Raw genomic sequence first — 22,376 nt, 5'->3', positions numbered from 1 at the left:
GTTTTATTTATTTAAGTAATCTTTACACTCCACGTGGGGCTCAAACTCACAACCCAGAGATCAAGAGTCACACGCTCTGCTGACTGAGCCAGCCAGGCGCCCCACAGCAGAGACAGATCCTTATAATTTTTTTTTTTTTCACTTCCAGGGCCTGGTTCAATGAATGCTTATTGAAATGAACTTTTCTAGAACCTCTCAGCAAGAGAATACCCTGGGAGCAAAGATCCCATAGGGGTAGAATGTAAATCACTGAGGTGCGTATCACCTAGGTATAATAATAATAATTATAATGATAATAATAATAATGCCACCTTACTGCCACCAGAGAGCACGTAAGAAGTGACTTTATAAATCATAGCTCCTTTAATGTTCATAAAGCATGTTACCCTGAAAGAGAAAAGGAAACTGAGGACAGACATAAGCTTAAGTGGTTTGCGAAAGGTTACACGGTCCCCGTGTCCGGAGTATCTGCTCAGTTCTCTTTACTCCTCACGAATGAAAGTCCCACAAGAGCAGAAAGACTTGGTCAAGCACCGGAACGACAGGGCAGGGAACAGGAGACACGGCCCTGCTGCTCCCACACCAGAGCACCCCTCCCCTCCCCCCGCAAACTGCACTTACCCTAGACCCAGGTCACAGGAGGAGCACGCTTCCCGTGCGGGTCCCGCTCAGACCCATCCTGGGCGAGGAAGGCAGGATGCATAGACAGTCTATCCAGGTGGTTCAGAGTCCAACTCACCGCAGCTAACACCGAGGGTCCTAGATGTCCTGTGTCATCTGGTTAATTAGGCGAAACGTGTCTGGAGCCCGAGGCCACGACGCCGTTCAGTGTCCCGGGGCCGCTGAGCTCCCCCAGAGCTTGGCAAGCTTAATATAGCTCCCGGAGTGAAACTTGGCCTCGGCCTCTGCACACAGCCCAGTTGGCCAGGACCGAAGCTTTCAGCTGACCTTTCAACCCCAATCCCTCTGTACAGACATACGGTCCAGGAATAGCGAGCGTCCCTGCCACTCACACGGCTGTGAAGCCGAACGTGTCGGCTAGGTTTGGCTCCATCAGACCGGAGCCTGGTTGCTAAAAGCAGCCTTGAAGGATGGGGCCTTGCCCACTCCCCACCCACAGGCCCTGTCACTGTCTGTCACCTCACCCTGCCTCACTTCTTCGCAGATAGAACGATTGCTATGTGAAACCACCTCGCTCGCTTGTTTCGTCTCCGTCTCACCTGCTGCGGTCTAACTGCCGTGAACGTGAAGACATTAGCCACCTTGCTCCGCGCTTTTCCCCAAACCGACAAGAGCATCAGGTACCGCCAGACGCAAAGTCGGTCCCCGTGAGTAGTTACGTGAAGGACCACGAACGCCCCAGCAAGAGTTTCCTTGCAGCCCGGAGCCTCAACGTGTCCTTCTGTCTCTTGCCTGCTGGCTATGACCTGCCTTCCTGGGGTCCGTTCACAAGGAAGAGCGTGAATAAACCTACCTCATCAGGGTCTCACCTTCTGAAGGCTACGTGTCACCAGCGCTGCTGGCATAAATACCTGCCCATCCCCCGGCCGTCTGGACCCCGCTCCTCTCGTGGAACACACGCCTGGAAAGATCCGGAGTCCTTGGCTTCTGCTCCTTCGGTTCTGCTCTTAGCCCACCATAGCCCACAAGACACTGCCTTGCAATTTGCCCACATGACGTGCCACGTCCGCAAGAGACACCTTAGGAGCACTGATTAGTCATCTTTCATTTTTTTCAAGTTTGATTTATTTATTTTGAGACAGAGAGTGAGTGAGTGAGCAGAGGAGGGGCAGCCCCCATGTGGGGCTCGCGCTCAAGAACCGCGAGACGGTTGGGGCGCCTGGGTGGCTCAGTCGGTGAAGCGTCCGACCTCGGCTCGGCTCGGGTCATGCTCTCGCGGTTCGTGAGTTCGAGCCCCGCGTCAAGCTCTGTGCTGACAGCTCAGAGCCTGGAGCCTGCTGCGGATTCTGTGTCTCCCTCTCTCTCTGACCCTCCCCTGCTCATGCTCTGTCACTCTCTGTCTCAAAATAAATAAAACGTTTTTAAAAATTTCAAAAGAAAAAAAAAAAAAGAACCGCGAGATGGTGACCTGAGCTGAAATCAAGAGTCGGACACTTGACCAACTGGGCCACCCAGGTGCCCGGATTACTCATCTTTTAATCCTTGGTGGCCAACGGAAGATCTTGGGGTCACGGATTGAGTCAGCACAGACCACAGCAGCAGGTGAATGCAGCGTCATGAACACACAGCGGGGGTCAGGACACCTGGGCTTGAACCCACGCTCTGCTGCTGACTGGCTGGGAGATGCTGGATGTGTCGCTTGAGCTCACTGAGTCCTGTTACTTCATTTGTGGGATGAGGGCTTAGACAGAATTCGTGGTTCTCAGCTGGGCTTTTACCAGCTCTACAAGGGCCAAGATCTGGGATAGGGGAGAAATGTACACTCTGAAGAAGATCCTATAGGTGAAACCATCAGATGACAAGTCGGGGTGAAAAGGGCCAGCCAGATGTGACCCACAGGAGTACTTTGCTTGGCCTGTGCAAGCTTCACGTCTTTGAATTGCAACGGCTTCAAGGGAAGGGGGCAGCTCCCTGCAGACCCCACCAGCCCCGCTGATCTATGTGCACCTGGCCCTGGCTCCCGCACTCAAAGACCCCCAAGGTATTCTACAGATTCTCAAATCCCTGAATCGAGAGCCTTCTGGAGCCGTTACTGGCTCTAGAGTTCTGTGACTCCACACGGCTTTGCTTTCAGACCCTGAGCACACGAAGCCTCTTGAAAGGGATGGTCTGGGGATAGTCTCTGAAGTTCTCCCTGCGGTAGAAAGACTGACACAACGGGAGTCCTGCCTCTTCTCCCAAACTATTTATCCCAAGGAAGCTTCAGGACCTACTAATTCTGCCTCTAGATGTGCTGGCGTTTGGGGCAAGATGGCACCAGCCCCAAACTGAGATACCCATAAGTGGAGCACATGGTGGATGGGATTATTGCTCCTAATTCTTCACATCCTTTGCACTGTGTACCTCCTGCTAAAATAGTCACAGCCTATTTCCCTGCCCCACAATGTTGGAGTCAGCCATGTAGTTTTCTTAGGCCGAGGGGATACCAGAGGGCATGATGCGAGCAGAGACTCCACTGTACCTTTCTGGTTTGGTTTTGGCTTTGTGCTCCCGTGAGACACCACGAGAAAAGCACGCCCCAAGTAGCTCCTTCAGCCTGGGACATGAGGAGCAGACTTGCACCCAGCCTGCAGCCCAACCCAGCTCGCCTACCACCTGAAACAGAGCCATCCCAGCCAACATAAATTTGTGAGTGAGGAACACACACACACACACACACACACACACACACACACACAATGTGTGCGTTTGTGCACCATGACAACTTGAGGACTGTTTGTTACACAGCATCACTGCAGCAACAGCTGACCACTACAAGAAGGGAAGGTTGCTGACCTCACTGCGACACTACTAGAAGGAAGGAGAGGCAACTGGCCATGCTACAGCAGCGTCTACTATGCACACACCCCCTCTCCTCTGTTGTAGCAGAAGCACTAGGAATTGGGTGAGGCTTCCTTCCTTCCTGAGTTTCCAGTCTTTTCCTCTATCTCAGAGACAACAGGTAGATAACACAGTCTGCCATGTTCTGGATTTATCCGTGTGCCATCCCCACCTATTCGTCTCTCAACTATAAGCTCCTAGAGAGCAAAGACCATGTCCTGAGCGTTTCACGTCCACCACGGCATGTAAGAGAGCACCAGGCACTTCAGTGACTTGATAAGTGCTCATTAGATTGAGAAGAACAGATGGGGTCCGTCCCAAGGATGACAAACATCGCTCAGAAATGGTGAGATCAGTGCCAGAGCTGAACCATTAAGCCACAGGGTGACCTCTGAGCCACCGTCTCCTCCATCACGAGGCGTCATCAGTTCTCGGGGGCTCCCCCGCCTGAGGACACCCTTAAAGAAGGTCCGGCAGGAGACACGTCTGCAGAGACGACCCAGAAAGTACACAGGAGGCACCCACCAAGTGCTGGCCCGGCTCCAGGAGCGGCACGGGTGACACCATACAGGGTGGCTGGAAAGACCCACGGGAGGACGGGCACCTACCTGAGAGCTGGGCGGGGCAACCAGATTGATTCCCGCAGGCGCAGCCAGTGCTCCTGAGGGTGGGCCCATGGCAGAGGCGATGACTCTATATGGAGAGCCCAGGGCATTGAGGGGCGTCCCCACCGCGCTCAGAGTCCGTGGGGCACTCACGGGGGTGTCCGTGTAGTTGGGGTGGCTGTCCATTGGCTTCCCTGTGGACAAGGCTGTCAATGGGCTCATAGACGTGGAGCTGGAGTGGCCGGGGGAGCCTGGAAAGAGAAGAGCAAAGGTGGTGGGAGACTGGGGGGCACAGAGGTGGCCCCTGTGAGGACAGAGACCACCCCCAGCTTGTTTCCCGTGCCCTTCCCCGCCTTCCAGCCCCACTGCATATCCGTGAACCCCAGGCATTCACACCCCCACTAAGCGCATAGAATAAAGGCAAATGAAGAAGAGAGAGGGAGAGGGCCTTCTCTAGGACAGAACATCACTCACTCATGTGCGGTGAACGTTGACTGAGGTACAGGTACTATGCCAGGTGCTGGGGTTTCAGAGCCCGGGAGAACCCCGTCCCTGCCATCAGGGGTCATGTTCCGCCATGACAACGGGGCAGCAGACGCTGTTGTCACGCCCTCGACTGCCCGTATCTTTCGCAGCTTTGTGCCTATAGAGTCCTTGCCCTGCCTGTCTCTACCGCACGGGGCTTTGTCAGCCCTCAGGGAAGAAGACGCAGGATGGCCGTGCGTGGCTTGATGGCCACAGGAGCCCAGGAAGGCAAGGGCGCACAGGCCTGCCCAGACCCTTTCTACCTCGAGGCCCAGGGAGCTGTGGTTCCAGGTGTCCACGGAACAGCCCCTGGGCACGTGGTTGTCTGGTACCATTTTTCCCAGGCTGAGCTGACTCCAAGCTCCCTGAGGGTCAGTCCCAGCTCAAGATGACAGAGAAGGAGGGTGCCCCACTGTCATCTGAGGCACCCAGCACGGAACACGCTCTCCCTAAGAGAGGAGCTCTACACCTCAGGATCTGAGCAGCAAAGAAGAGACTGGAAAAATGATAGGGCAGCCCACCCGTGTCACAGAGCTACTTCCTTGTGTGGTCTCTTGAGTACCTACTACGTGCAGGGTGCTCTAAGTCTTGGGAGATATCAGGGGCCACTAAGGGTAGTGTTAGGAGCAAGATACGTGGGGCGGGGGCGGGGGGGGGGGACATGCCCCCTTTGAATGCTGGGGGCAGCAAAGCATGTCAGAAGTGCACCTGGAGAACTATTCTTTTTTTATTATCGAGATATCATTGACACGCAACATTGTATTCGTTTCGGGGGCAAAACCGAATGATTCGGTATTTGTTTATACTGCAAAATGATCACCCTTAAGAAGACCAGTTAACATCCGTCACCACACACAGTTGGAAATGGTTTTTCTTGTTGGTTTTTTTTTTTTAATGTTTTATTTGTTTTTGAGAGACAGAGACGAGCGTGAGCAGAGGGAGACGCAGAAGAGGAAACAGGCTCCGGGCTCCAGGCTCCGCGCCGACCCCGACACGGGGCTCGAACCCATGAACCACGAGATCACGATCTGAGCCGAAGTCAGACACTCAACCGACTGAGCCGCCCTGATGGTTTTTTTTTTTTTTCTTGTGATGAGAACTTTTAAGATCTACTCCCAGCAACTTTCAAATATAGGGTACAGTACTATTAACTATAGTTGCCGTGCTGGACATCACATCCCAAGAACTTACTTATTTTATGACTAGAAGTTTGTACCTTTTCACTCCCTTCACCCATTTCTCCCGCCCCTATCCCTACCTCTGGCAACCACCAATCCGATCTCTGGCGTATGAGCTCAGTGTGTTTTCATTATTATTATTAGATTCCACATAAGTGAGATCATACAGGATCTGGCTTCCTCTGTCCGACTTACCTCACTTGGGCGTAGTCCCCCAAGGTCCGTCCGTGTTGTCACAGACGACAAGAGTTCACTCTTTCTGATGGCAGAATAATACTCCATCACATACACAACTTTTATCCGCTCATTGATGACACCTAGGTTATTTCCACATCTTGGGGATTGTAAATAATGCTGCAGTGAACACGGGGGTCGATACACTTCCTTGAGCTCATGTTTTCCCTGTGCAAAGACTCTTAAACATAAATATTCCACTGGAAAAAATGTCAGCCTAGAGTTTTCTCTTGAGCTTCTGCGAACACGCCTAAGGTCTCTCTGGGGGGAGAACAGCCAGTCCCACGTCCAAGGAAGCTCTGACCCTCCTGTCATCCTACCCGGGGAGTCTCCATCAGGGACAAATGTCTCATTAACAAATAAATCCCAATCACCCTGTTCTAAGCAGCACAGTTGATGGGGGCAGGGGGTGCCTGGGCAGCCCAGTCGGTTAAGCATCCAGCTTCCGCTCAGGTCATGATCTCACCGTTCGTGAGTTCGAGCCCCGCGTCGGGCTCTGCGCTGACAGCTCGGAGCCTGGAGCCCGCTTCGGATTCTGGGTCTCCCTCTCTCTCTGCCCCTCTTCTGCTCCCACTCTGTCTCTCTCTCTCTCTCTCAAAAATAAATAAACATTAAAAAAATTAAGTAGCACGGCTGAGGATGAATCACTTTCCAGGGGTCCACAGAGGAGTGGCAAAGGGGTTCAAATGAACAGGTTGGACACTTACCACCTATCCTGAATAGCATTAGGCAAATTCCATGCGTTAACTCACTTCCTCCTGACGATAAGCCTGTGGGGACCATTTCAGGGGCTCAGCCTCCCCCCGCCCCCAAGCTGCTCTCTGTTCCAGGATGATGTGCTCTCCTCTCCATTTCCATGACGTTCTTATTCCTCCTTCAAGGTCTAAGTCAAGTGTCCCCTCCTCCAGGAAGACTTCCCTGGTGTTCCCGGACTCGTCTGATGCCCTTTTCTGTTTTCTAATAATAGCCTGTGTTTACTCCTATCCTAGCACTGATTCCACTGTGTCGCCATATTTGTTTATTGCCCTGGCTTTTCCACTTAACCGAGAGAAGGGGAGAAGTGTCCATTTTCGCGTCCCCACCCCTAGCGTGGTACCCGGCGCTGCCCAGGGGATAAGTGATAGAGCCTAGATTCGAACTGTCAGTTTGAAACCCACGCTGCCCCCGGTCTGTGTTGGCAAGGACAGCAAGGATGACTGGGAGAGCCACCATATCGCAAAGTGCAAGATGACTCAATTACGAAGTGATCTCAAGCTGCAAGTTTATCTGAAGGAGAGGGAGAAAAGGGCAGCTTCCAAGAACTCAAGCCGGAAAAACCAAAAATCTTCCCAGATGGCCACTGATTGGAAAGAACAATTTTAGACTCTTCTGAGGCCCAGGAAGGCTGTGACATTCACAGAGGCCAACGTATATCTTGAGCCTGTTACTAAGATAACATGTGACAGGTGAGTTGGAAGCCAGCCTGTCTTGACGGGCCAGGAGCCCTGCTCTCCGCTGGGACAGCGGCCGTCCGACCCCCTGGCCGTTCCCTTCCGGCTTCGGCTTCAGACCAAAGGACCCCGCAACTCTCCTTTTTACTCTGCTTGCGTGGGTCCCAGAGAGTCTGTGCCTTGTCACTTCTGCACCCCGACAGCAGGCCCAGAGCCGTGGGACAGACAGGAACACTACTTAGCTTCACACCCGCATCAACCCAAGAGCTCCCGAGGTGTGCCGCCTGTAACGCAGTGGTGAGGGACACCTTCGGGGGTATTTTAAGTGGGTGTGGGTGTCAAAATATTAAGAGTTTAAGAATTACTTTTACTGTTTCCTTCTATTTATAGCAGGTGACTGGGCTTCTATTTTTGTACAAGATTGCCTTTCTAAAAATAGCTATTTAAGTTTTCAAAAAGAGAGTGAACTGACCTAGGACAAAGGATACTCGGTCCGGAGAAGATCACCGGAAGTGTGTGCAGAGGGAATGACGGGTAAGGGAAACACAGACCTGCACAAAAAATACAGAAAACGTGGACTTTGGGGAACTCACAAGTTGTTCCAGGAATAAAAGGAGATGAGCTGAGAGCGATTGAAATTAAAAGTATATTGCTTTTGGGGTGCCTGGGTGGTTCAGTCGGTTAAGCAGCCAACTTTGGCTCAGGTCATGATCTCGCGGTCCGTGAGTTCAAGCCCTGCGTCGGGCTCTATGCAGACAGCTCAGAGCCTGGAGCCTGTGTCAGATTCTGTGTCTCCCTCTCTCTGACCCTCCCCTGTTCATGCTCTGTCTCTCCCTGTCTCAAAATAAATAAAAAGTTAAAAAAAATTTTTTTTAAGTATATTGCTTTTATTGTTAATAATAATAATAATATTATTAGGACAATCGGAATATACCATGATGCTCTGAATGGTGTGTGGCTGGGACACCTGGGGGGCTCAGTCGGGTAAGCGTCCAGCTTCGGCTCAGGTCACGATCTCATGGTTTGTGGGTTCGAGCCCCGCGTCGGGCTCCATGCCGACAGCTCGGAGCCCGGAGCCTGTTTCGGATTCTGTGTCTCCCTCTCTCTCTGCTCCTCCCCCACTCATGCTCTGTCTCTGTCTCTCAAAAATAAATAATCATTGAAAAAAATTAAAAAAAAAAAAAGAATGGTGCATGGCTGAGACAGAATGAAATAGAGTTAAAGCTTGGTTTGCAACGGCCTTAAATATGGCGTGTTTCTGCTGAGTCAGTGACCCAGAAGAGGTGGGCTATTTTAAAGCTACATTTAACAAAAAGAAATTCGCCCAGCATTGGGCCCCAGGCTGCCAGCCTGACGGCACAGAGCCTGTTTGGGATTCTCTCTCTCTCTCTCCCTCTCTCTCTCTCTCTCTCTCTCTCTCTCAAAATAAAACAAATAAACTTAAAAAAATTTTTTTCAATAAAATTCACAAAGACAGATACATCTTACGCGATCCCATTTTGGCTCTTTGCCTCTCCCATGACCCAGTGGCTCTTAGACATGAATAGCTTTGTTTTTAGAAGAGGTGGAAAGAGGGGCGCCTGGGTGGCTCAGTCAGTTAAGCATCTGACTTCAGCTCAGGTCATGATCTTGCGGTTCACGGGTTTGAGCCCTTGTCGGGTTCTGTGGTGACAGCTCCAAGCCTGGAGCCTGCTTGGGATTCTGTGTCTCCCTCTCTCTCTGCCCCTCGCCTGTTGATGCTCTGTCTCTCCCTCTCAAAAATGAACATTAATTTTTTTTTTTTGAAAAAGAAAAAGAAGTAGAGAGAAAGCCTCTGATGACGAAGTGTTTCCCAATGGAAAATTAACCCGTTCTCACAGACAGACACCAGAGCACAGCTGTTGATGGCACTTTTACCGGCTTCCCTCCCTCTCTTTCCATTTCCTCATAGCCACAGGGGAGCCACAGCCAAAAGGTACTAGACGGCTTCCAGAAACCTGGTTTCTCGTCCAGATCCAAAGTCACGGTTTCCTCTAGTGTCTCCCTCTTGCCCCTTCAGCCCCGTCCGCCCTGGCCCCCGCCCCGCCCCCCCACAGCCCTGCTTGCTCCCTGACCCTACACCCTCCTAATCTTCTTTAGCCATAGCCAGATTGTGCCCAATGCCCGATGCCAGGGAAATGCACAAACCCTCTACTCCGCAGAGCTGATTCTCTTTGCTCTGGCAATGACTTTTTAAAATAAAACCTCACTCATCTGACGGGAAAGGGCTAGTGCGTTTTCCCAGGAATTTCCGTTCTCTGTTGGCCAGACACTTAAGAAAAATCTTTCATATTTCTGGGCCTCATTCTGCCCAGGGGTCTCCAAGACCCCTCCCAGCCCTGCTCCACACACATGGGCGGTAGGAGATGGCCCACGGGCATCTCAAAGACGAAGGGTGGGTCCCAGTGATCTGACATGGTCTGGGTCTGGACCACTTTCCGAGGGGCCCCTGCTTTCGGCAACTGGACAGCGTTAGACCTTCAGTCTGAGATGCTGAGTGTCACCAGCAATCAAAGCTGTTCGGGGCACATACGCTGTGATGATTGCAATGATTGCTGAGGTCGGTGTGTGCCTCGCGGCACGACGGCGTCCGGAATGCAGCCCGTGCACGATATAAGACTCCGAAGCCAAAAAGTCCCAGGCCGGATTGAAGGCTGCACCTCTGTCCGGTCCCATAAACTTGAGCAAGGAAGCTGACCTCTCTGAACCACAGTTTTCTCACCCGAAACGGAGGCACACATGCCTACCTCATCGGACTGCGGGCAGCACCTGGGAGTACGGCCCCTGGGGTAGCAGGTGCAATAATTCACCATCCAGTAGATGCTGTGAGGGAGGGCTGTGTCTGGCTCGAGGGCCATTATAGAAGATTATGTACGTGGAGGGCTTAGCCCAAGCCAGCCCAACAGTTAATGCTCTATTAAGGATGGTCCTTGCCATACGCTGGTAAGGACATACCAGTTGTTTACAATATCGAATTTTCTGGATTGGCTAGTAAATAGCCACTGCTCGGAGCCCGGAGCACCCCTGTCCCCCCGGCCACTCCACCCTTCCCCCAGCATCCCCCAGATCACCCCGTAATCGAGCCTGGCACAAACAGGTCCTCCACACGACCTCCAATCTGACTGTCTGCTGCCCTACTGGATGTTACACACTTTTCATTTCTATCCCTTGCTGCTAACGACTGCCATTGTGGTGCCCAGCACTGTGCCTGGAACACAGCAGACGCTCAAAACATACTAGACAACGGGATGGGGTTGGCATTGGGATAATTTTTTGTTAGTGAGTAGAACTATATAGAGTCCATCAATAGAAATTCCTTGCATAGGGGCGCCTGGATGGCTCAGTTGGCTAAGCGACTGACTCTTGACTTTGGTTCAGGTTATGCTCTCACGATTCCTGAGATCGAGCCCTGTGTAGGGTTCTGCGCTGACAGCACAGAGCCCGCTTGGGATTCTCTCTCTCCTCCTTCTCCAACCCTCCCCACCTCCCACTCTCTCTCTCTCTCTCTAAATAAATAAATACATAAAATTAAAAAAAGAAGAGAAATTACTTGCATAAGAAATCTACATCCCTGGTGTTTACCAAAAGTAAAATCTCTGAGTAAGGAATTGCACGTGTGTGTTGGGGGGAACAGGGGGGTCTTTGAGAAAGAGAAGTCCCGGGGACCCAGAAGGACGGAATTCTTAGCAAGGTGAGGAAGTTGCTTAGCAACTCATCCTCAGCCAATGGAAGGAAAATGTCAAGCATGCGTCTTTCTGATTGGCCAGACAAGGGAGCGAATGGCTTGGTGTTTCCACCCCTTTGCTGCCGGCCCACTAACAAGCCTCTGCCGGATGGAATGAAAAGTTGTAATGAATCACTGGCACTGGTTAATACACACCCACAGGGAAGGGGACGGAGGTGAAGATGTGCTATTTCTGAGAGTCAGGACTCTCCATTTGAAATCAAAGGAGCATGGCAGGGCCCAGGCCCGTGTAACTCCCTCCCACTGGGTCGCAAGCGACCACGCACACCCAAGCCCGGTGCCTTGTCTCTAGCGGAGGGACACGGTGCACGAGCCCCAGGATCGCAGACCGGTCAGACAGCCGGCTCATTCTTCCCAGCCTAAGGGAAACTTACTCACACATCCTTTCCCCTCTTGGCTCCTAACACACAGGCAGGCTGCTGAACGAGGTGGGCAGAGGCCTGCTACCGAGGCCACTTTAACTGACACTTTAATCACCACCTCCTTCGATGACTAACAGACAAACAACAACAACAGATCATATTCATTGAGCACGTGCCACAAGCCAGACATGATTCTCAACACGTTAGGTATATGGACGCATTGCATCCCTACAAGCCCTGTTAAGGTTGGGATGCTTCTTCCTACCGGACAAAGGCAAAAGCTAGGAGACAGATTAAATACAGCCCCCGAGGGAATGGGACTAGGAAGTTAGACAAGTGGCACCTGAACGGATGAACGGCGAAGGGAAAGCAGGGGATCCGCAGCCCCACCACGCGTCCCCTGCTCCGCAAGTCCCCCGACCAGCTGTACAGACAGCTCTCCCCGCCCTCCCCACCCCGACTTGAGGCCTCACTCTAGACTTTGACTTTGATCCTGGCACTTTTTTTTTTTTAATTAAAGATTTTATTTTTTTTTAAGTAACCTCAACACCCAACGTGAGGCTCGAACTCACAACCCCGGGATCAAGAATCACGTGCTCCACCAATCGAGCCAGCCAGGAGCCCCCTGACACTGGCACATTCTAAGATACTCACCATCCTGACTCTGGCCCCTCACGGCTCCAAGCTGGCCAGGGCTCCCTTCAGCAGGGTCCCAGCTCAGCCTGACCTTTTCCCCTCCCTTCTTCAGTAGAAGGGGTGCTCAGTGCCACCAAGCTGGTACACATTTCTGACATTTGAGTCATGATCAGTGTGTTCAAAAGCACCGGCACGTAAACCTCAGCCCTTCACAGCCACCCTGACACTGGGCAGAAAGGTGTTTTACAGGCACAGAGCTCTACATTTTAGCAGGTGCCAACCCCAAGGTGGGGGACACTGAACTCCTAGGGAATGAGGAGCAGAAGCAGAAGGCACATCTTTCAAGGAGAAGCCTTCTCTGCTACCGAAGCATTTTCTGGGTTTCTCAACGGGGAGAACAAGGGAACGTGATAGAAGTGGAGAGTGTGTGTGAGAAGGGGCTCAGCGCCCTGGCCGCAATGTGAGGACCCAAAGACCAGGGGCTGATCCCTCGCCTGCCCTCCGCCCTCCCATCTTTCAGAGCCTCCTAGGACAGCTCCTCACGCTTCCTGCTGTCCCTGAAGGGGGGCTCCTGGCTGTTGGGGGGTGGGGAGGGGTTGCTTCCTCTGGTGCTTGGAGGAGGGGGAGGGCCCTGTGATATCCCTTCCTCCCTCTTCCTCCCCTCCGCTCCCTTCCCGTGCCCGCCCCCCCCCCCCCCCCCGCCTTCTGCCCCACCTCCCCTAAAATCCGCAGAGATGGAGGTAGTGAAAAGCAGGCAAAGACCGATCATCAGCCTCATTATTACCAGCATTATATATCATTATAGCAAAACCTTACTCATTTTGATCAATTGAGAGAAAAAAAATCAGTCTCAGTTCGTGACAAGTTGGCAGATTACTTTTAAATTACAATTGTCTTACTTCCAAGTAACACACGGGAAGAGTTTGTATTTCGAGTCCCACAAGCTGACGGTTATGAAGTGGAGATTTTATAAAATCTGCTTTAAAAAGGCTTTTGTAATTAACACCCCGTTAATATGCTAATGACGCTCCTTTAGCCTTTTTAAGTTGCTTGAAAACAGATGTAACTTAAATGGGGCAACATTGCTAGCATCTTATTTGCCCCACAAACCCTTCTTTGTTTTTTATTTATTTACTTATTATTATTATTTTTTTTTTTTTTTTTTTTTTTGGTGAATGAGCCAATAGAAACTAGTTCATACCAGGACCAATTTAATCACCTTTCCAAATTAATTGGGTCATAAATTAATAAGGCAATATTGTTTGGGCTCAGAAACCAGACTTTCAGGACTCAAAGAACCACCGCATTTTAAATTTTTTTTTTTTCAACGTTTATTTATTTTTGGGACAGAGAGAGACAGAGCATGAACGGGGGAGGGGCAGAGAGAGAGGGAGACACAGAATCGGAAACAGGCTCCAGGCTCATGAGCCATCAGCCCAGAGCCCGACGCGGGGCTCGAACTCCCGGACCGCGAGATCGTGACCTGGCTGAAGTCGGACGCTTAACCGACTGCGCCACCCAGGCGCCCCATAGAACCACCGCATTTTAGAGAGAAGAGACAATGATCGCTGAGAGGTTGCCCAACTCGCTCAAGGCCGAAACACTGGGTCTTCTGACTGCCAGGTTCAAGGTCATTCCCTGTACCAGGTAGCATCTTGCACTCATTAACTGTGCACTACTTATTTCCACGTCAGTCATTGGCTCGGGCAGTCAAAAATACATTCGTTGAGTGCCTACTAGGTGCCAGACCCCAGGCGAGGCGCTACGGACAGAGTGGTCCCTCCTGGGCCCCCCTGCTTATTTCGTGTAAGCTTCAAACGGACTCAGAGTAGTCGCTAAGGCAGAAATCATCCCCATTCTACAGATTTAGAAAAACACGTTCAGAACGATAAAGTGGCCTTTTCAAGCGCGTGTTGTGAATCATTAAAGACCTAGAATGTGAGTTTGGTCTAGCACAATTGCTGCCAACTTTTCTGCATGTAATTAATGGCATTTTGCTTGCATCCCACCTTTCCCACTCAGGACCAAGTTATGAACCTTGATGGTGCAGGTGGAGATCATGCTGTCTCTAACTCCTAAGAGGGACCTGGGGATCCTGGGAGCAGGCGCTCCGCTAACAAGGAACACGGCCTGTCCCTTTAAACCAGTCCCACATACTGGTTCACAGCGCACTACTTTGGTCCACCAGGACACTGCCATGAGTGGTTCAGGCATTTGCTGAGGGCGCTCCCTCCTCGCCCCTTGTTCCTAGAATCCTTGAACATCAATTTACTCCACCTCCAGCTCTCGAACCCACTCCCTGTTTCTGTCTCTCTGGACTTCTTTTTCAGATATGCTCTCCCTGATCTCTAAATATGGATGGACTTCTAAAGACTGCAGTCTTCTTGGGGCACCTGGGTGGCTCAGTCGGTTAAGATCCGACTTCAGCTCAGGTCATGATCTCACGGTTTGTGGGTTTAAGCCCCGCGTCAGGCTCTGTGCTGACAGCTCAGAGCCTGGAGCCTCCTTCGGATTCTGTGTCTCCCTCTCTCTCTGCCTCTCCCCCACTCATGCTCTCTCCCTCTCTCTCTCACTCAAAAATAAATAAACATCTCTCTCTCTCTCTCTCTCTCAAAAATAAATAAACATTAAAAAAATTCTTTTAAAAGACTGCAGTCATCTTAAAATATAGTGAATAACATCCCTGGTGCAATGTGGTCATTCATATCAATGTTATCATAGCATCATTTGTTCTCAGGTACTAAAACCCTAAATTCCTTGGACCCATCCACTGAACCCCAGTCCCAAGAAACATGTCGAGAAATAATTCATCTCCAAACGTATGCAGATTTCAGAGCTTGTAACTAGTTTATCGTTCCTTCAGGACAGGAGATGAATTCTAGCTCTCCTCATCCGGCAAACCCTTGCACAAGCCAGATACTCAGCCAGTGTGCACTGAACAAGGGACTGGAATTCCCAGAACAGTCTAGAATATTCTCTCCCTGATGACGATCTCTAACCTTTGCTCTGCTCCCCTCATCGCTGGGACTGAGCAAACACAGGTACCTTGAGCCCCAAACTCTCCAAGAGACTGCTTCTCCATGACACTAATGACCAGCAAAGGAGGGACAAAGGAATGCTGAGTCACAGAAATGAAACTCAGGCAAACCAGCCCGGAAGAAACATCCCGACATACGTGTTAAGCACTTTCGTGGCCACTCCTCTGACTTCTTCTAAACACTTTCTGAATTAAAGATCACAAGCTTTTCCATTTTTTTTTTAAGTTCAGATGCTGAATTCTGAAATGCCATCAAGAATTTGAGCTTGATTTCGAACCTAGAAACTTCCTGTCTCCCTTCCCCTCTCTCAGTCACAGCGTCTGATAAAGGCAGCAGGGCAGGCCAGGTTGTCTGATGACTCATCAGAGTCACTGGCCTGGGGCCAGGGTCTCCTGAAGACTGGAGGGGCTGGAGGTCCCCCGTCAGGGCTCTCTTCCTGCCAGATCTCAGAGCGCTTGCCCTAGAACGATTTGCTAAAACAGAACTTTCGGTAACAGGCACAGCATCCACGTACTTTGCTTTGTCAGCACCTCGTGGTTGTGCCGTCTGATGCTTTCAGAGCAGGCACACCTCCCCGAAGAAAAAGCAACGTACTTTAGAAGTACAGTGTCCAAATTTTCTGAAATGGAAAAGGGGACCTTTCACCAGGTGTCCACGACTTGTCCAGGCTTTCTTTTATTAACCCTTGCACTGCAGACAGTTAACACTGACCCTACGTGGTGAGTAGTACTATTTTACCAAGGGGCGGGAGGGCTCTCTGTGGCTTCCCCGTCCCCCACCCTTTCCTGCCACCCAGATGGCCCCCAGGGGGCTCAGCGGAACCCAGTCTGAAGACCACAAGAAGCTTCCTGGGGAAGCCACACCTGCTTCCCCAAGCGTCCTCACCTGTGACTAAGGGGCCGCCCTCATGACCCACAGGCCCCTCTGTCTAGCTCTGAGGATGGCACTCTGTGGCAGGGAGGCTGGGGGAAGGGCTGTTCAGAGCTGACGATCGCAACCACTGCAAACCGGAGAACATTCAGAAATAATAACACTTCTCCAGAAGGATCCCCTAGGGGTCAGCAAACATTCTGAGACACAGCACATCCCTGTGCCTTCGTTTATGCGACTTTAATTATGGCTGCTCTCCCACACACCCCCCCACAGGAGCAGCAAAGACCCAAAGGTTTAGAATCTGGCTCTTCAGAGAACAAGTTTGCTGAATCGCACCCTAGAATGTAAAACTGGGTTCTACATGTTAGAATAAAGTGGGGTCCACCTAGAACTTTCTTTTTTCTTTTTTTCTTTCAAGGTTTATTTATTTTTGAAAGACTGAGAGAGAGAGAGAGCATGCACGAGCGCAAGCAGGGGAGGAGGAGAGAGAGAGAGAGAGAGGGAGACACAGAATCTGAAGCAGTCTCCAGGCTCCAAGCTGTCAGCACAGAGCCCGACGCGGGGCTTGAACCCATGAACCTCGAGATCATGACCTGAGCCGAAGTCGGACGCTTAACCGACTGAGCCACCCAGGCGCCCCTCACCTGGAACATTTTTTGGATTTTTGTTTTCTTCGTCTCTTCACGTGCCCGGTCCCCCTGCCCCCACCCCATCATTTATTCATTGCTGCAATTATGCACGGTCCAAGAGATACATTGTGATCCCTAAGAAAGTTGTCAAGGGCAAAGAGTAAGATCTGAATATGGTAGTTGTTGTTCTCATATAGAATTCATCCATTGGTGGCAGATCTGGGACTCCCATCTCCCCACCCCACCCTCCCTCCACTCTACCCCTCCCCCACCCCAGCAAGCGCAACACGGGGCTTGACCCCAGCAGCCCTGGCACCTGCCTGGATTTGGATCCTGGGTCCGCCCCGTATCAGCCAGCTGATCTTGAGCAGTTTACTAAACCTCCCCGAGGCTCTACATTCCCATCCGTGAAATGGGGATGGCGATAATAGTGCCCTACCTCCAGGGATGCTTGACAATAGTAAATGAGATGGTGCTTGTAATGCCCGGGTTAGGAGGGTCCGGCACATAGTAGGTGCCTAACAAACATGAGCTATTACTCTCACTCGTTTCTGAAGCTCACCGAGCCAGGACCCGGATCAGTCTCCTGAGAGCCACCCAAAGCCAGGCGCCCTAGAAAATAAGCGACTGCCCTCCCTGGGTCTGTGGGTCTTCTCCTTTCAGACAAGAAGGGAAAAGAGAGCTTCCTCTGGGAGCCTCCGGCAACCCAGCCACCCAGTCGTGGTGGCAAAGTTCTCCGCAGATACAGAAGCTACATAATGAGGGGAAGGAAGAGGTGGAGAATTTAGATAACTCTTTGCACAATTTCTTTCCCCGGTTGCTATTCAGCTCTCTATCTCCTGGTAAGACTGTAAATGTTTCAGAAAATAGTTTACACTAAATATGTTCCTTCCTAAATCTCATAAACAGTTACTCCTTCCTACATAAACCCTAACCACTTACGTCCACGGTAAGGTCCCAATTAACCACCCACGCATTTGTGGAAGGGAAAAATATGTTCTGGCGCACGCATCCGTGCACGCACACTCACATACACACACACACACACACACACACACACACACACACACACACATCCTCTTATTGCCCCCCCCCCCCAAACATACACATAGGCGTGTGCACACCCGTCCGCCCAACTCACCCCCCTCCTCTATGGCTACTCTTGGGTAAGAAGCCAGTGTTCTACACAAAGGGTCAGGGCCAGCGGGGCGGGACTCTTGCAAATCAGCCGGCCTCCAGGAGAAGCACCAGTTAATACTCCAGAGGTCCCCCGCTCCTGAGTGACTGCTGAGCTATCCCGGGTTCTTATTCCTCAACGGCCAGGGCCTGTGTCTGCAACCACTGGGCAGTGCCGAGGCTGGACTGGGCTCCTCACCCCAGCAAGGGGGTGCTGTGCCCCATAACTTCCCGGAGCGAGTCCGTGGCCCGTGAGGGGCAGCTCAGCAGAGCAAGGATTCTGGAGCCAGACCACCTGGGTTCAAATCCCTTGGCAGGGGGGGCGCCTGCGTGGCTCAGTCGGTGAAGCGTCCGACTCCGGCTCAGGTCATGATCTCGCCGTTCCCGAGTTCGAGCCCCGCGTCGGACTCTGTGCTGACAGCTCGGAGCCTGGAGCCTGCTTCGGATTCTGTGTCTCCCTCCCCAGCAGCCCCTCCTCCCTTCCCCCACTCGCTGTCTCTAGCTCTCAAAAATAAATAAACATTAAATCCCTAGCAGGGCTATTTTCTAGCTACAAGACCTTCAGCAATCTTACTGCGCCGTGCAATGCCTCAGTTTCCTCGTCTGTAATGGGAGTATGATAATCATGGGGGCTGCTCAGAAGGTTGTCGTGAGGACTGAACAAGCAGAGTGCAAAAGCTTACAAGGGTAGCTGGCCCTCAGTAAGAGCCACAGCCAGCGTGCTTGGTAACTGAAATGCGAGCCTCCCCCCCGCCCCCCATCTCCTTGTCACCCCGAGGATTACCGCACACTTGGATGGGGGAATTACAGGCTTTGTTTTGCCATCTTCTTAGAGGCAGCGACCGTCCCATCCAGGCAAACGGATCTCTTACTGAACAGCTGGCCCTCATCACGGGGCAGGGCGGGGAGCAGGGACGCTGGTACCTCTGTGAGGTCACAGCAGCCCAGGTAGTCGCCACCCTTAGGCCGGCTTGACCAGTCCCTTGTTCGCTGAGGGGCTGATGATCTCACATCTGGTGAGCATGGCCCCAGATGTCAACCCTCGTGCTGTTTCCCAAGGGTGACTTTGGGTCCCCAGAGAGCCTCACGCAAATCGCAGGAGCCCCCTGTGGTCCCATTTGCTCACACATGAAAAGGCAGGGGGTGTGCCAAATCACTGCATGTGTACAGGGTGGCTCTCCGCGTTGAGGGTGCAGGTGACAGCCACCGCAGTCCTCAGTTTCCCCCTTTCCTGGGGGTGGGGGGGGGGGTCTCCCTCACCACGGGCAAGTTCTCAGACAGACCTCCCCGGAGCGGGGGCTGAGCTTCCGCTCAGCGTTTCAGCAGCCTCTCCACGGGCGCGTGCAAACAAAATGGAAAACATCAACAGACCTAAACAAAATAACTCTTCTCCTCCCTCAGGAACGAGGAAAAGTCGCATCAGAGGGAGACGGTTCCGCAACCCGATTGCCCTCTTCCCTCCCACGCCCCCCATTACCGCATCCTATCAACCTCCACGGCTGCACTCTTGTGTTTCCTTTTATCTGAAACCTACTTACGCTCAATGAGCTCCCACCACGGTGAGAATCTGAACCCGCAAAGTGTGTGGGTCCTTGCGGTTTTAATTTTATTTGCCCAGGTTCCTAATTCATTATTCGACAGGAATGTTTGATCTTTAAGTGAGTTTGTATGTGACTACCTTGAGCAAAATGCAGGGGATGAAAATAATAATTTTTATTAAGTACCAAATACATAGACAACACTTTATGACTGCTTTGTCAAGCGTGAGCACATTTAATTCTCCAGACAATACTCGGAGGCTGGGCTGATCAACTCCATTCTAGTGATGAAGGCACTGAGGCTCAGAGAGGTTCAATATCTTGTGTAATATCACACAGCGAGTAAGTGAACCAAGTTCAGTTCTCTCTCGCTCTCTCTCTCTCTCTCTCTCTCTCTCTCTCTCTTGCCTTTTTTTTTTTTTTTTACTATATCAGATTGAAGGAGTATTAGTGTAAGTCTGAGTCAGGGCTTTTATCTCCCATTCAATCCCACATAACCTTAGACTGTTCCCTGCCTTTTGGAGACCTCAGTTTCCACCTTGTAAACTGAGAGGTCTCAGAGGCTTTCTCCAGGTTCCTTAGGAAGGCTACCATTCCAAGATTCCAGCGGGCAGCCCCTGTTGAAGTTGGGGATAGACCTTCTTTCTGCAGCCTTTCTCTAAGCTCACTCCCTAGACCTTTCCACCTTCCACGCTGTCATTCGCGCCCACCGTCTCAGTGGCTGTCGTGAAGCCATGACCCCACAGACCTCGGGGCGCCCGAGAATCTCACAGACAAGCACTGAATTCAGAGGGAAAAGGAAAAAGTGTTTCTCAGCCGTGAAGGGGACCAAGATGGGAGCCGAGAAGGCTCTTCACACCCAGGACCCAACTATAAACTGGAGATCAGATGTCCTGGCCGCAGCCTTGGCCACCACTCTGACTGGGTCATATCACAAGATTGGCCCCAATAAGTTAAACATCACCTCTTCCAGGAACATCTCTGTGGCCCCCCACCCTGTGCGTCCCAGCAACAGCTTCCTCCTGCCTCCAAAAGAGCACACAGCACGAAATACTATAACGTGCCTGTGTGATAAGCCTACCGTGTCTCCTTCGCATCTGTCTTCCTAGAGCCTAATACCATGCTTGGATCACAGAAACTACCCCCAGACACCCTGAATGAAGGAGCAAGCCCCCTGGCCCAGGCACCGCCCGGGCAGGGACCCCGTCCACCTTGCAATGCCCCTCCACGCCTCACAGAGGGTTCTGCTCAGCAGTGTAGGCAAGCTTTACTCCCTAGCCCTCAGATGACTTGCCCGTCTGTCCACACAGGGGGTCGGGAGAGCAGGGACTCTTCAGTTCTCAAGACCTAACAAGAATTTCTGCTTTGTCCTGTCTGCCAGCATCCGCAGGGCAAACGCTTCTCTTCGGCTCCGGAGAACACAAGCTACATGCCACCAGCTGACAAGTGACAGGCCAGCTGGTCAGCTGGTGGTTCCATTTATTCAAAGCTGGGGCGGCTGGGCAGTTTCTGACACTGAATCAAGGGAGCCTCGGGACTCCCGTGAAGGCAGCCCCTGTGAAGTGTGACCAAGCTGCCCTGCCTGGCTGGCAACTCGGATCTTCAGCTCCCCCCACCCCACACACACCCCCAGATCCCACCCTCAGAGTACAAGTCACAGCGGAGACCCTGGAAATGGCATTGGGGGCAGCAGCATGGAGGGGGCACGAGGCTAGTAGCAAATCAAAAGGGAAGACCACAGAGGAAGGAAAACACAGCGGCAAATTAAAGTGCTACGTTTTCTTTGCAAAAATCCAATTACAGGGAGATCTGCTGTTCAATCACGCCCTTGTTACGAAGTATCCCAGGGACCCTTACTAGATGGGTGAAGCCTTTTGGCTCACGCTTTTCTCACAAGTTGGATAATAGGTCCATCATAGTAATTCCCTTTGCCTCTTGCACTTTTCACACTGACACAAACACACCGGCTTCGAACAATGCTCTTATGCCGTCTGGGTCTCAGACAGATTCTCAAGCAGGTGGCTTAGAATATCCGCACACCCTCCCTTCGGCTCACTCATACTGCTCTGCCCAGCTCCTCACCTCCGACCATCCCCTCTCCCTCCCTCCCTCCTGCACGCCCAGACACACTCACAGGGGAAACACACCACGAATGCACATCAACATACGTGCCCTCCTCCTGATGCGCGACCCTGCGCTCGTCCGCAGGGCCCGATCCCCTGGGGTCTGTCCGGCCAGGTCCCCCCCCCCCCCCGCCCGCCCCGGGGGGCAGCCCAAGCGCAGTACTCACCGCCAAAGCCTGCGGGAAACTTCATGAAGTGAGAATAATTCCCATACATGGTTACTCTTCAGTTCATGTTCCTCGCTCTCTCACTCGCTCGCTCGCTCGCTCTCTCGCTCTCGCTCTCTCTCTCTCTCCCGCCTCTTCTGGAGAGCACGGCCTCCGGGGCTCCCGAGCGCAGCCGGGCTGCCTTCAACTTGGGCTAACAGGAGTGGTCATCGCTTCCTCGCAGCCCGGGCAGCTCGGGCTGGGCCAGCCCTCCGGGATTAGTCTGGAATCCGCCTGTCGCTCCGAGCGGCCACATAGCGCGGCAGCTGGTGCCTGTCAGTAACCACGCACAACGCGCCGCCGCCGCGCCCCGCCGCGCACGGGCTCCTGTTGCTGCTTGGATTCACACGGGGCTGGGCCGCGGAGCCTCCTATTATCCCTGGGAAGCAGGGAAGCAGATCGATGTGCGACCGCCCCCAGGGGGTCAGGGGAGGGAGGCGGCAGGGGCCGGGGCGGGGGGAACTCTTCAGGGGCCTCCTCCCTCACTCGCACCCACAAGAAAAAAAAAATCAATGGGGTTTTATTCAAATGCCTTTTCTCACTCCGGCTTCTGTCCCGT

The 22,376-nt window shown here is 52.3% G+C and overlaps 1 protein-coding gene across 3 annotated transcripts in view; it reads right to left on the bottom strand.

Annotated features, from left to right (window-relative positions):
• Window positions 1-22,158, bottom strand: part of RXRG (retinoid X receptor gamma) — a 44,558-nt gene extending 22,400 nt beyond the window's left edge. Inside the window, exons 1-2 of one of the 3 annotated variants that reach the window (XM_043569551.1) lie at window positions 21,779-22,158; window positions 4,110-4,357 (exon numbers count right to left, since the gene is read on the bottom strand). In XM_043569551.1, the coding sequence (XP_043425486.1) occupies window positions 4,110-4,357; window positions 21,779-21,827 (297 nt within the window). In that variant the 5' untranslated portion in view covers window positions 21,828-22,158. Of the gene's footprint in view, window positions 1-621; window positions 860-4,109; window positions 4,358-21,778 lie in introns of those variants that run through there. The other 2 variants (XM_043569552.1, XM_043569553.1) reach the window with 2 other exon arrangements.
• Window positions 22,159-22,376: the final 218 nt, after the last annotated feature.

The sequence above is a fragment of the Prionailurus bengalensis genome, chromosome E4 (genome assembly GCF_016509475.1).
Source record: "Prionailurus bengalensis isolate Pbe53 chromosome E4, Fcat_Pben_1.1_paternal_pri, whole genome shotgun sequence".
In the NCBI taxonomy this organism is placed as follows: domain Eukaryota; kingdom Metazoa; phylum Chordata; class Mammalia; order Carnivora; family Felidae; genus Prionailurus; species Prionailurus bengalensis.
Note: the sequence above shows the minus strand (reverse complement) of the source record. Positions and strands in the feature narration are given on the sequence as shown.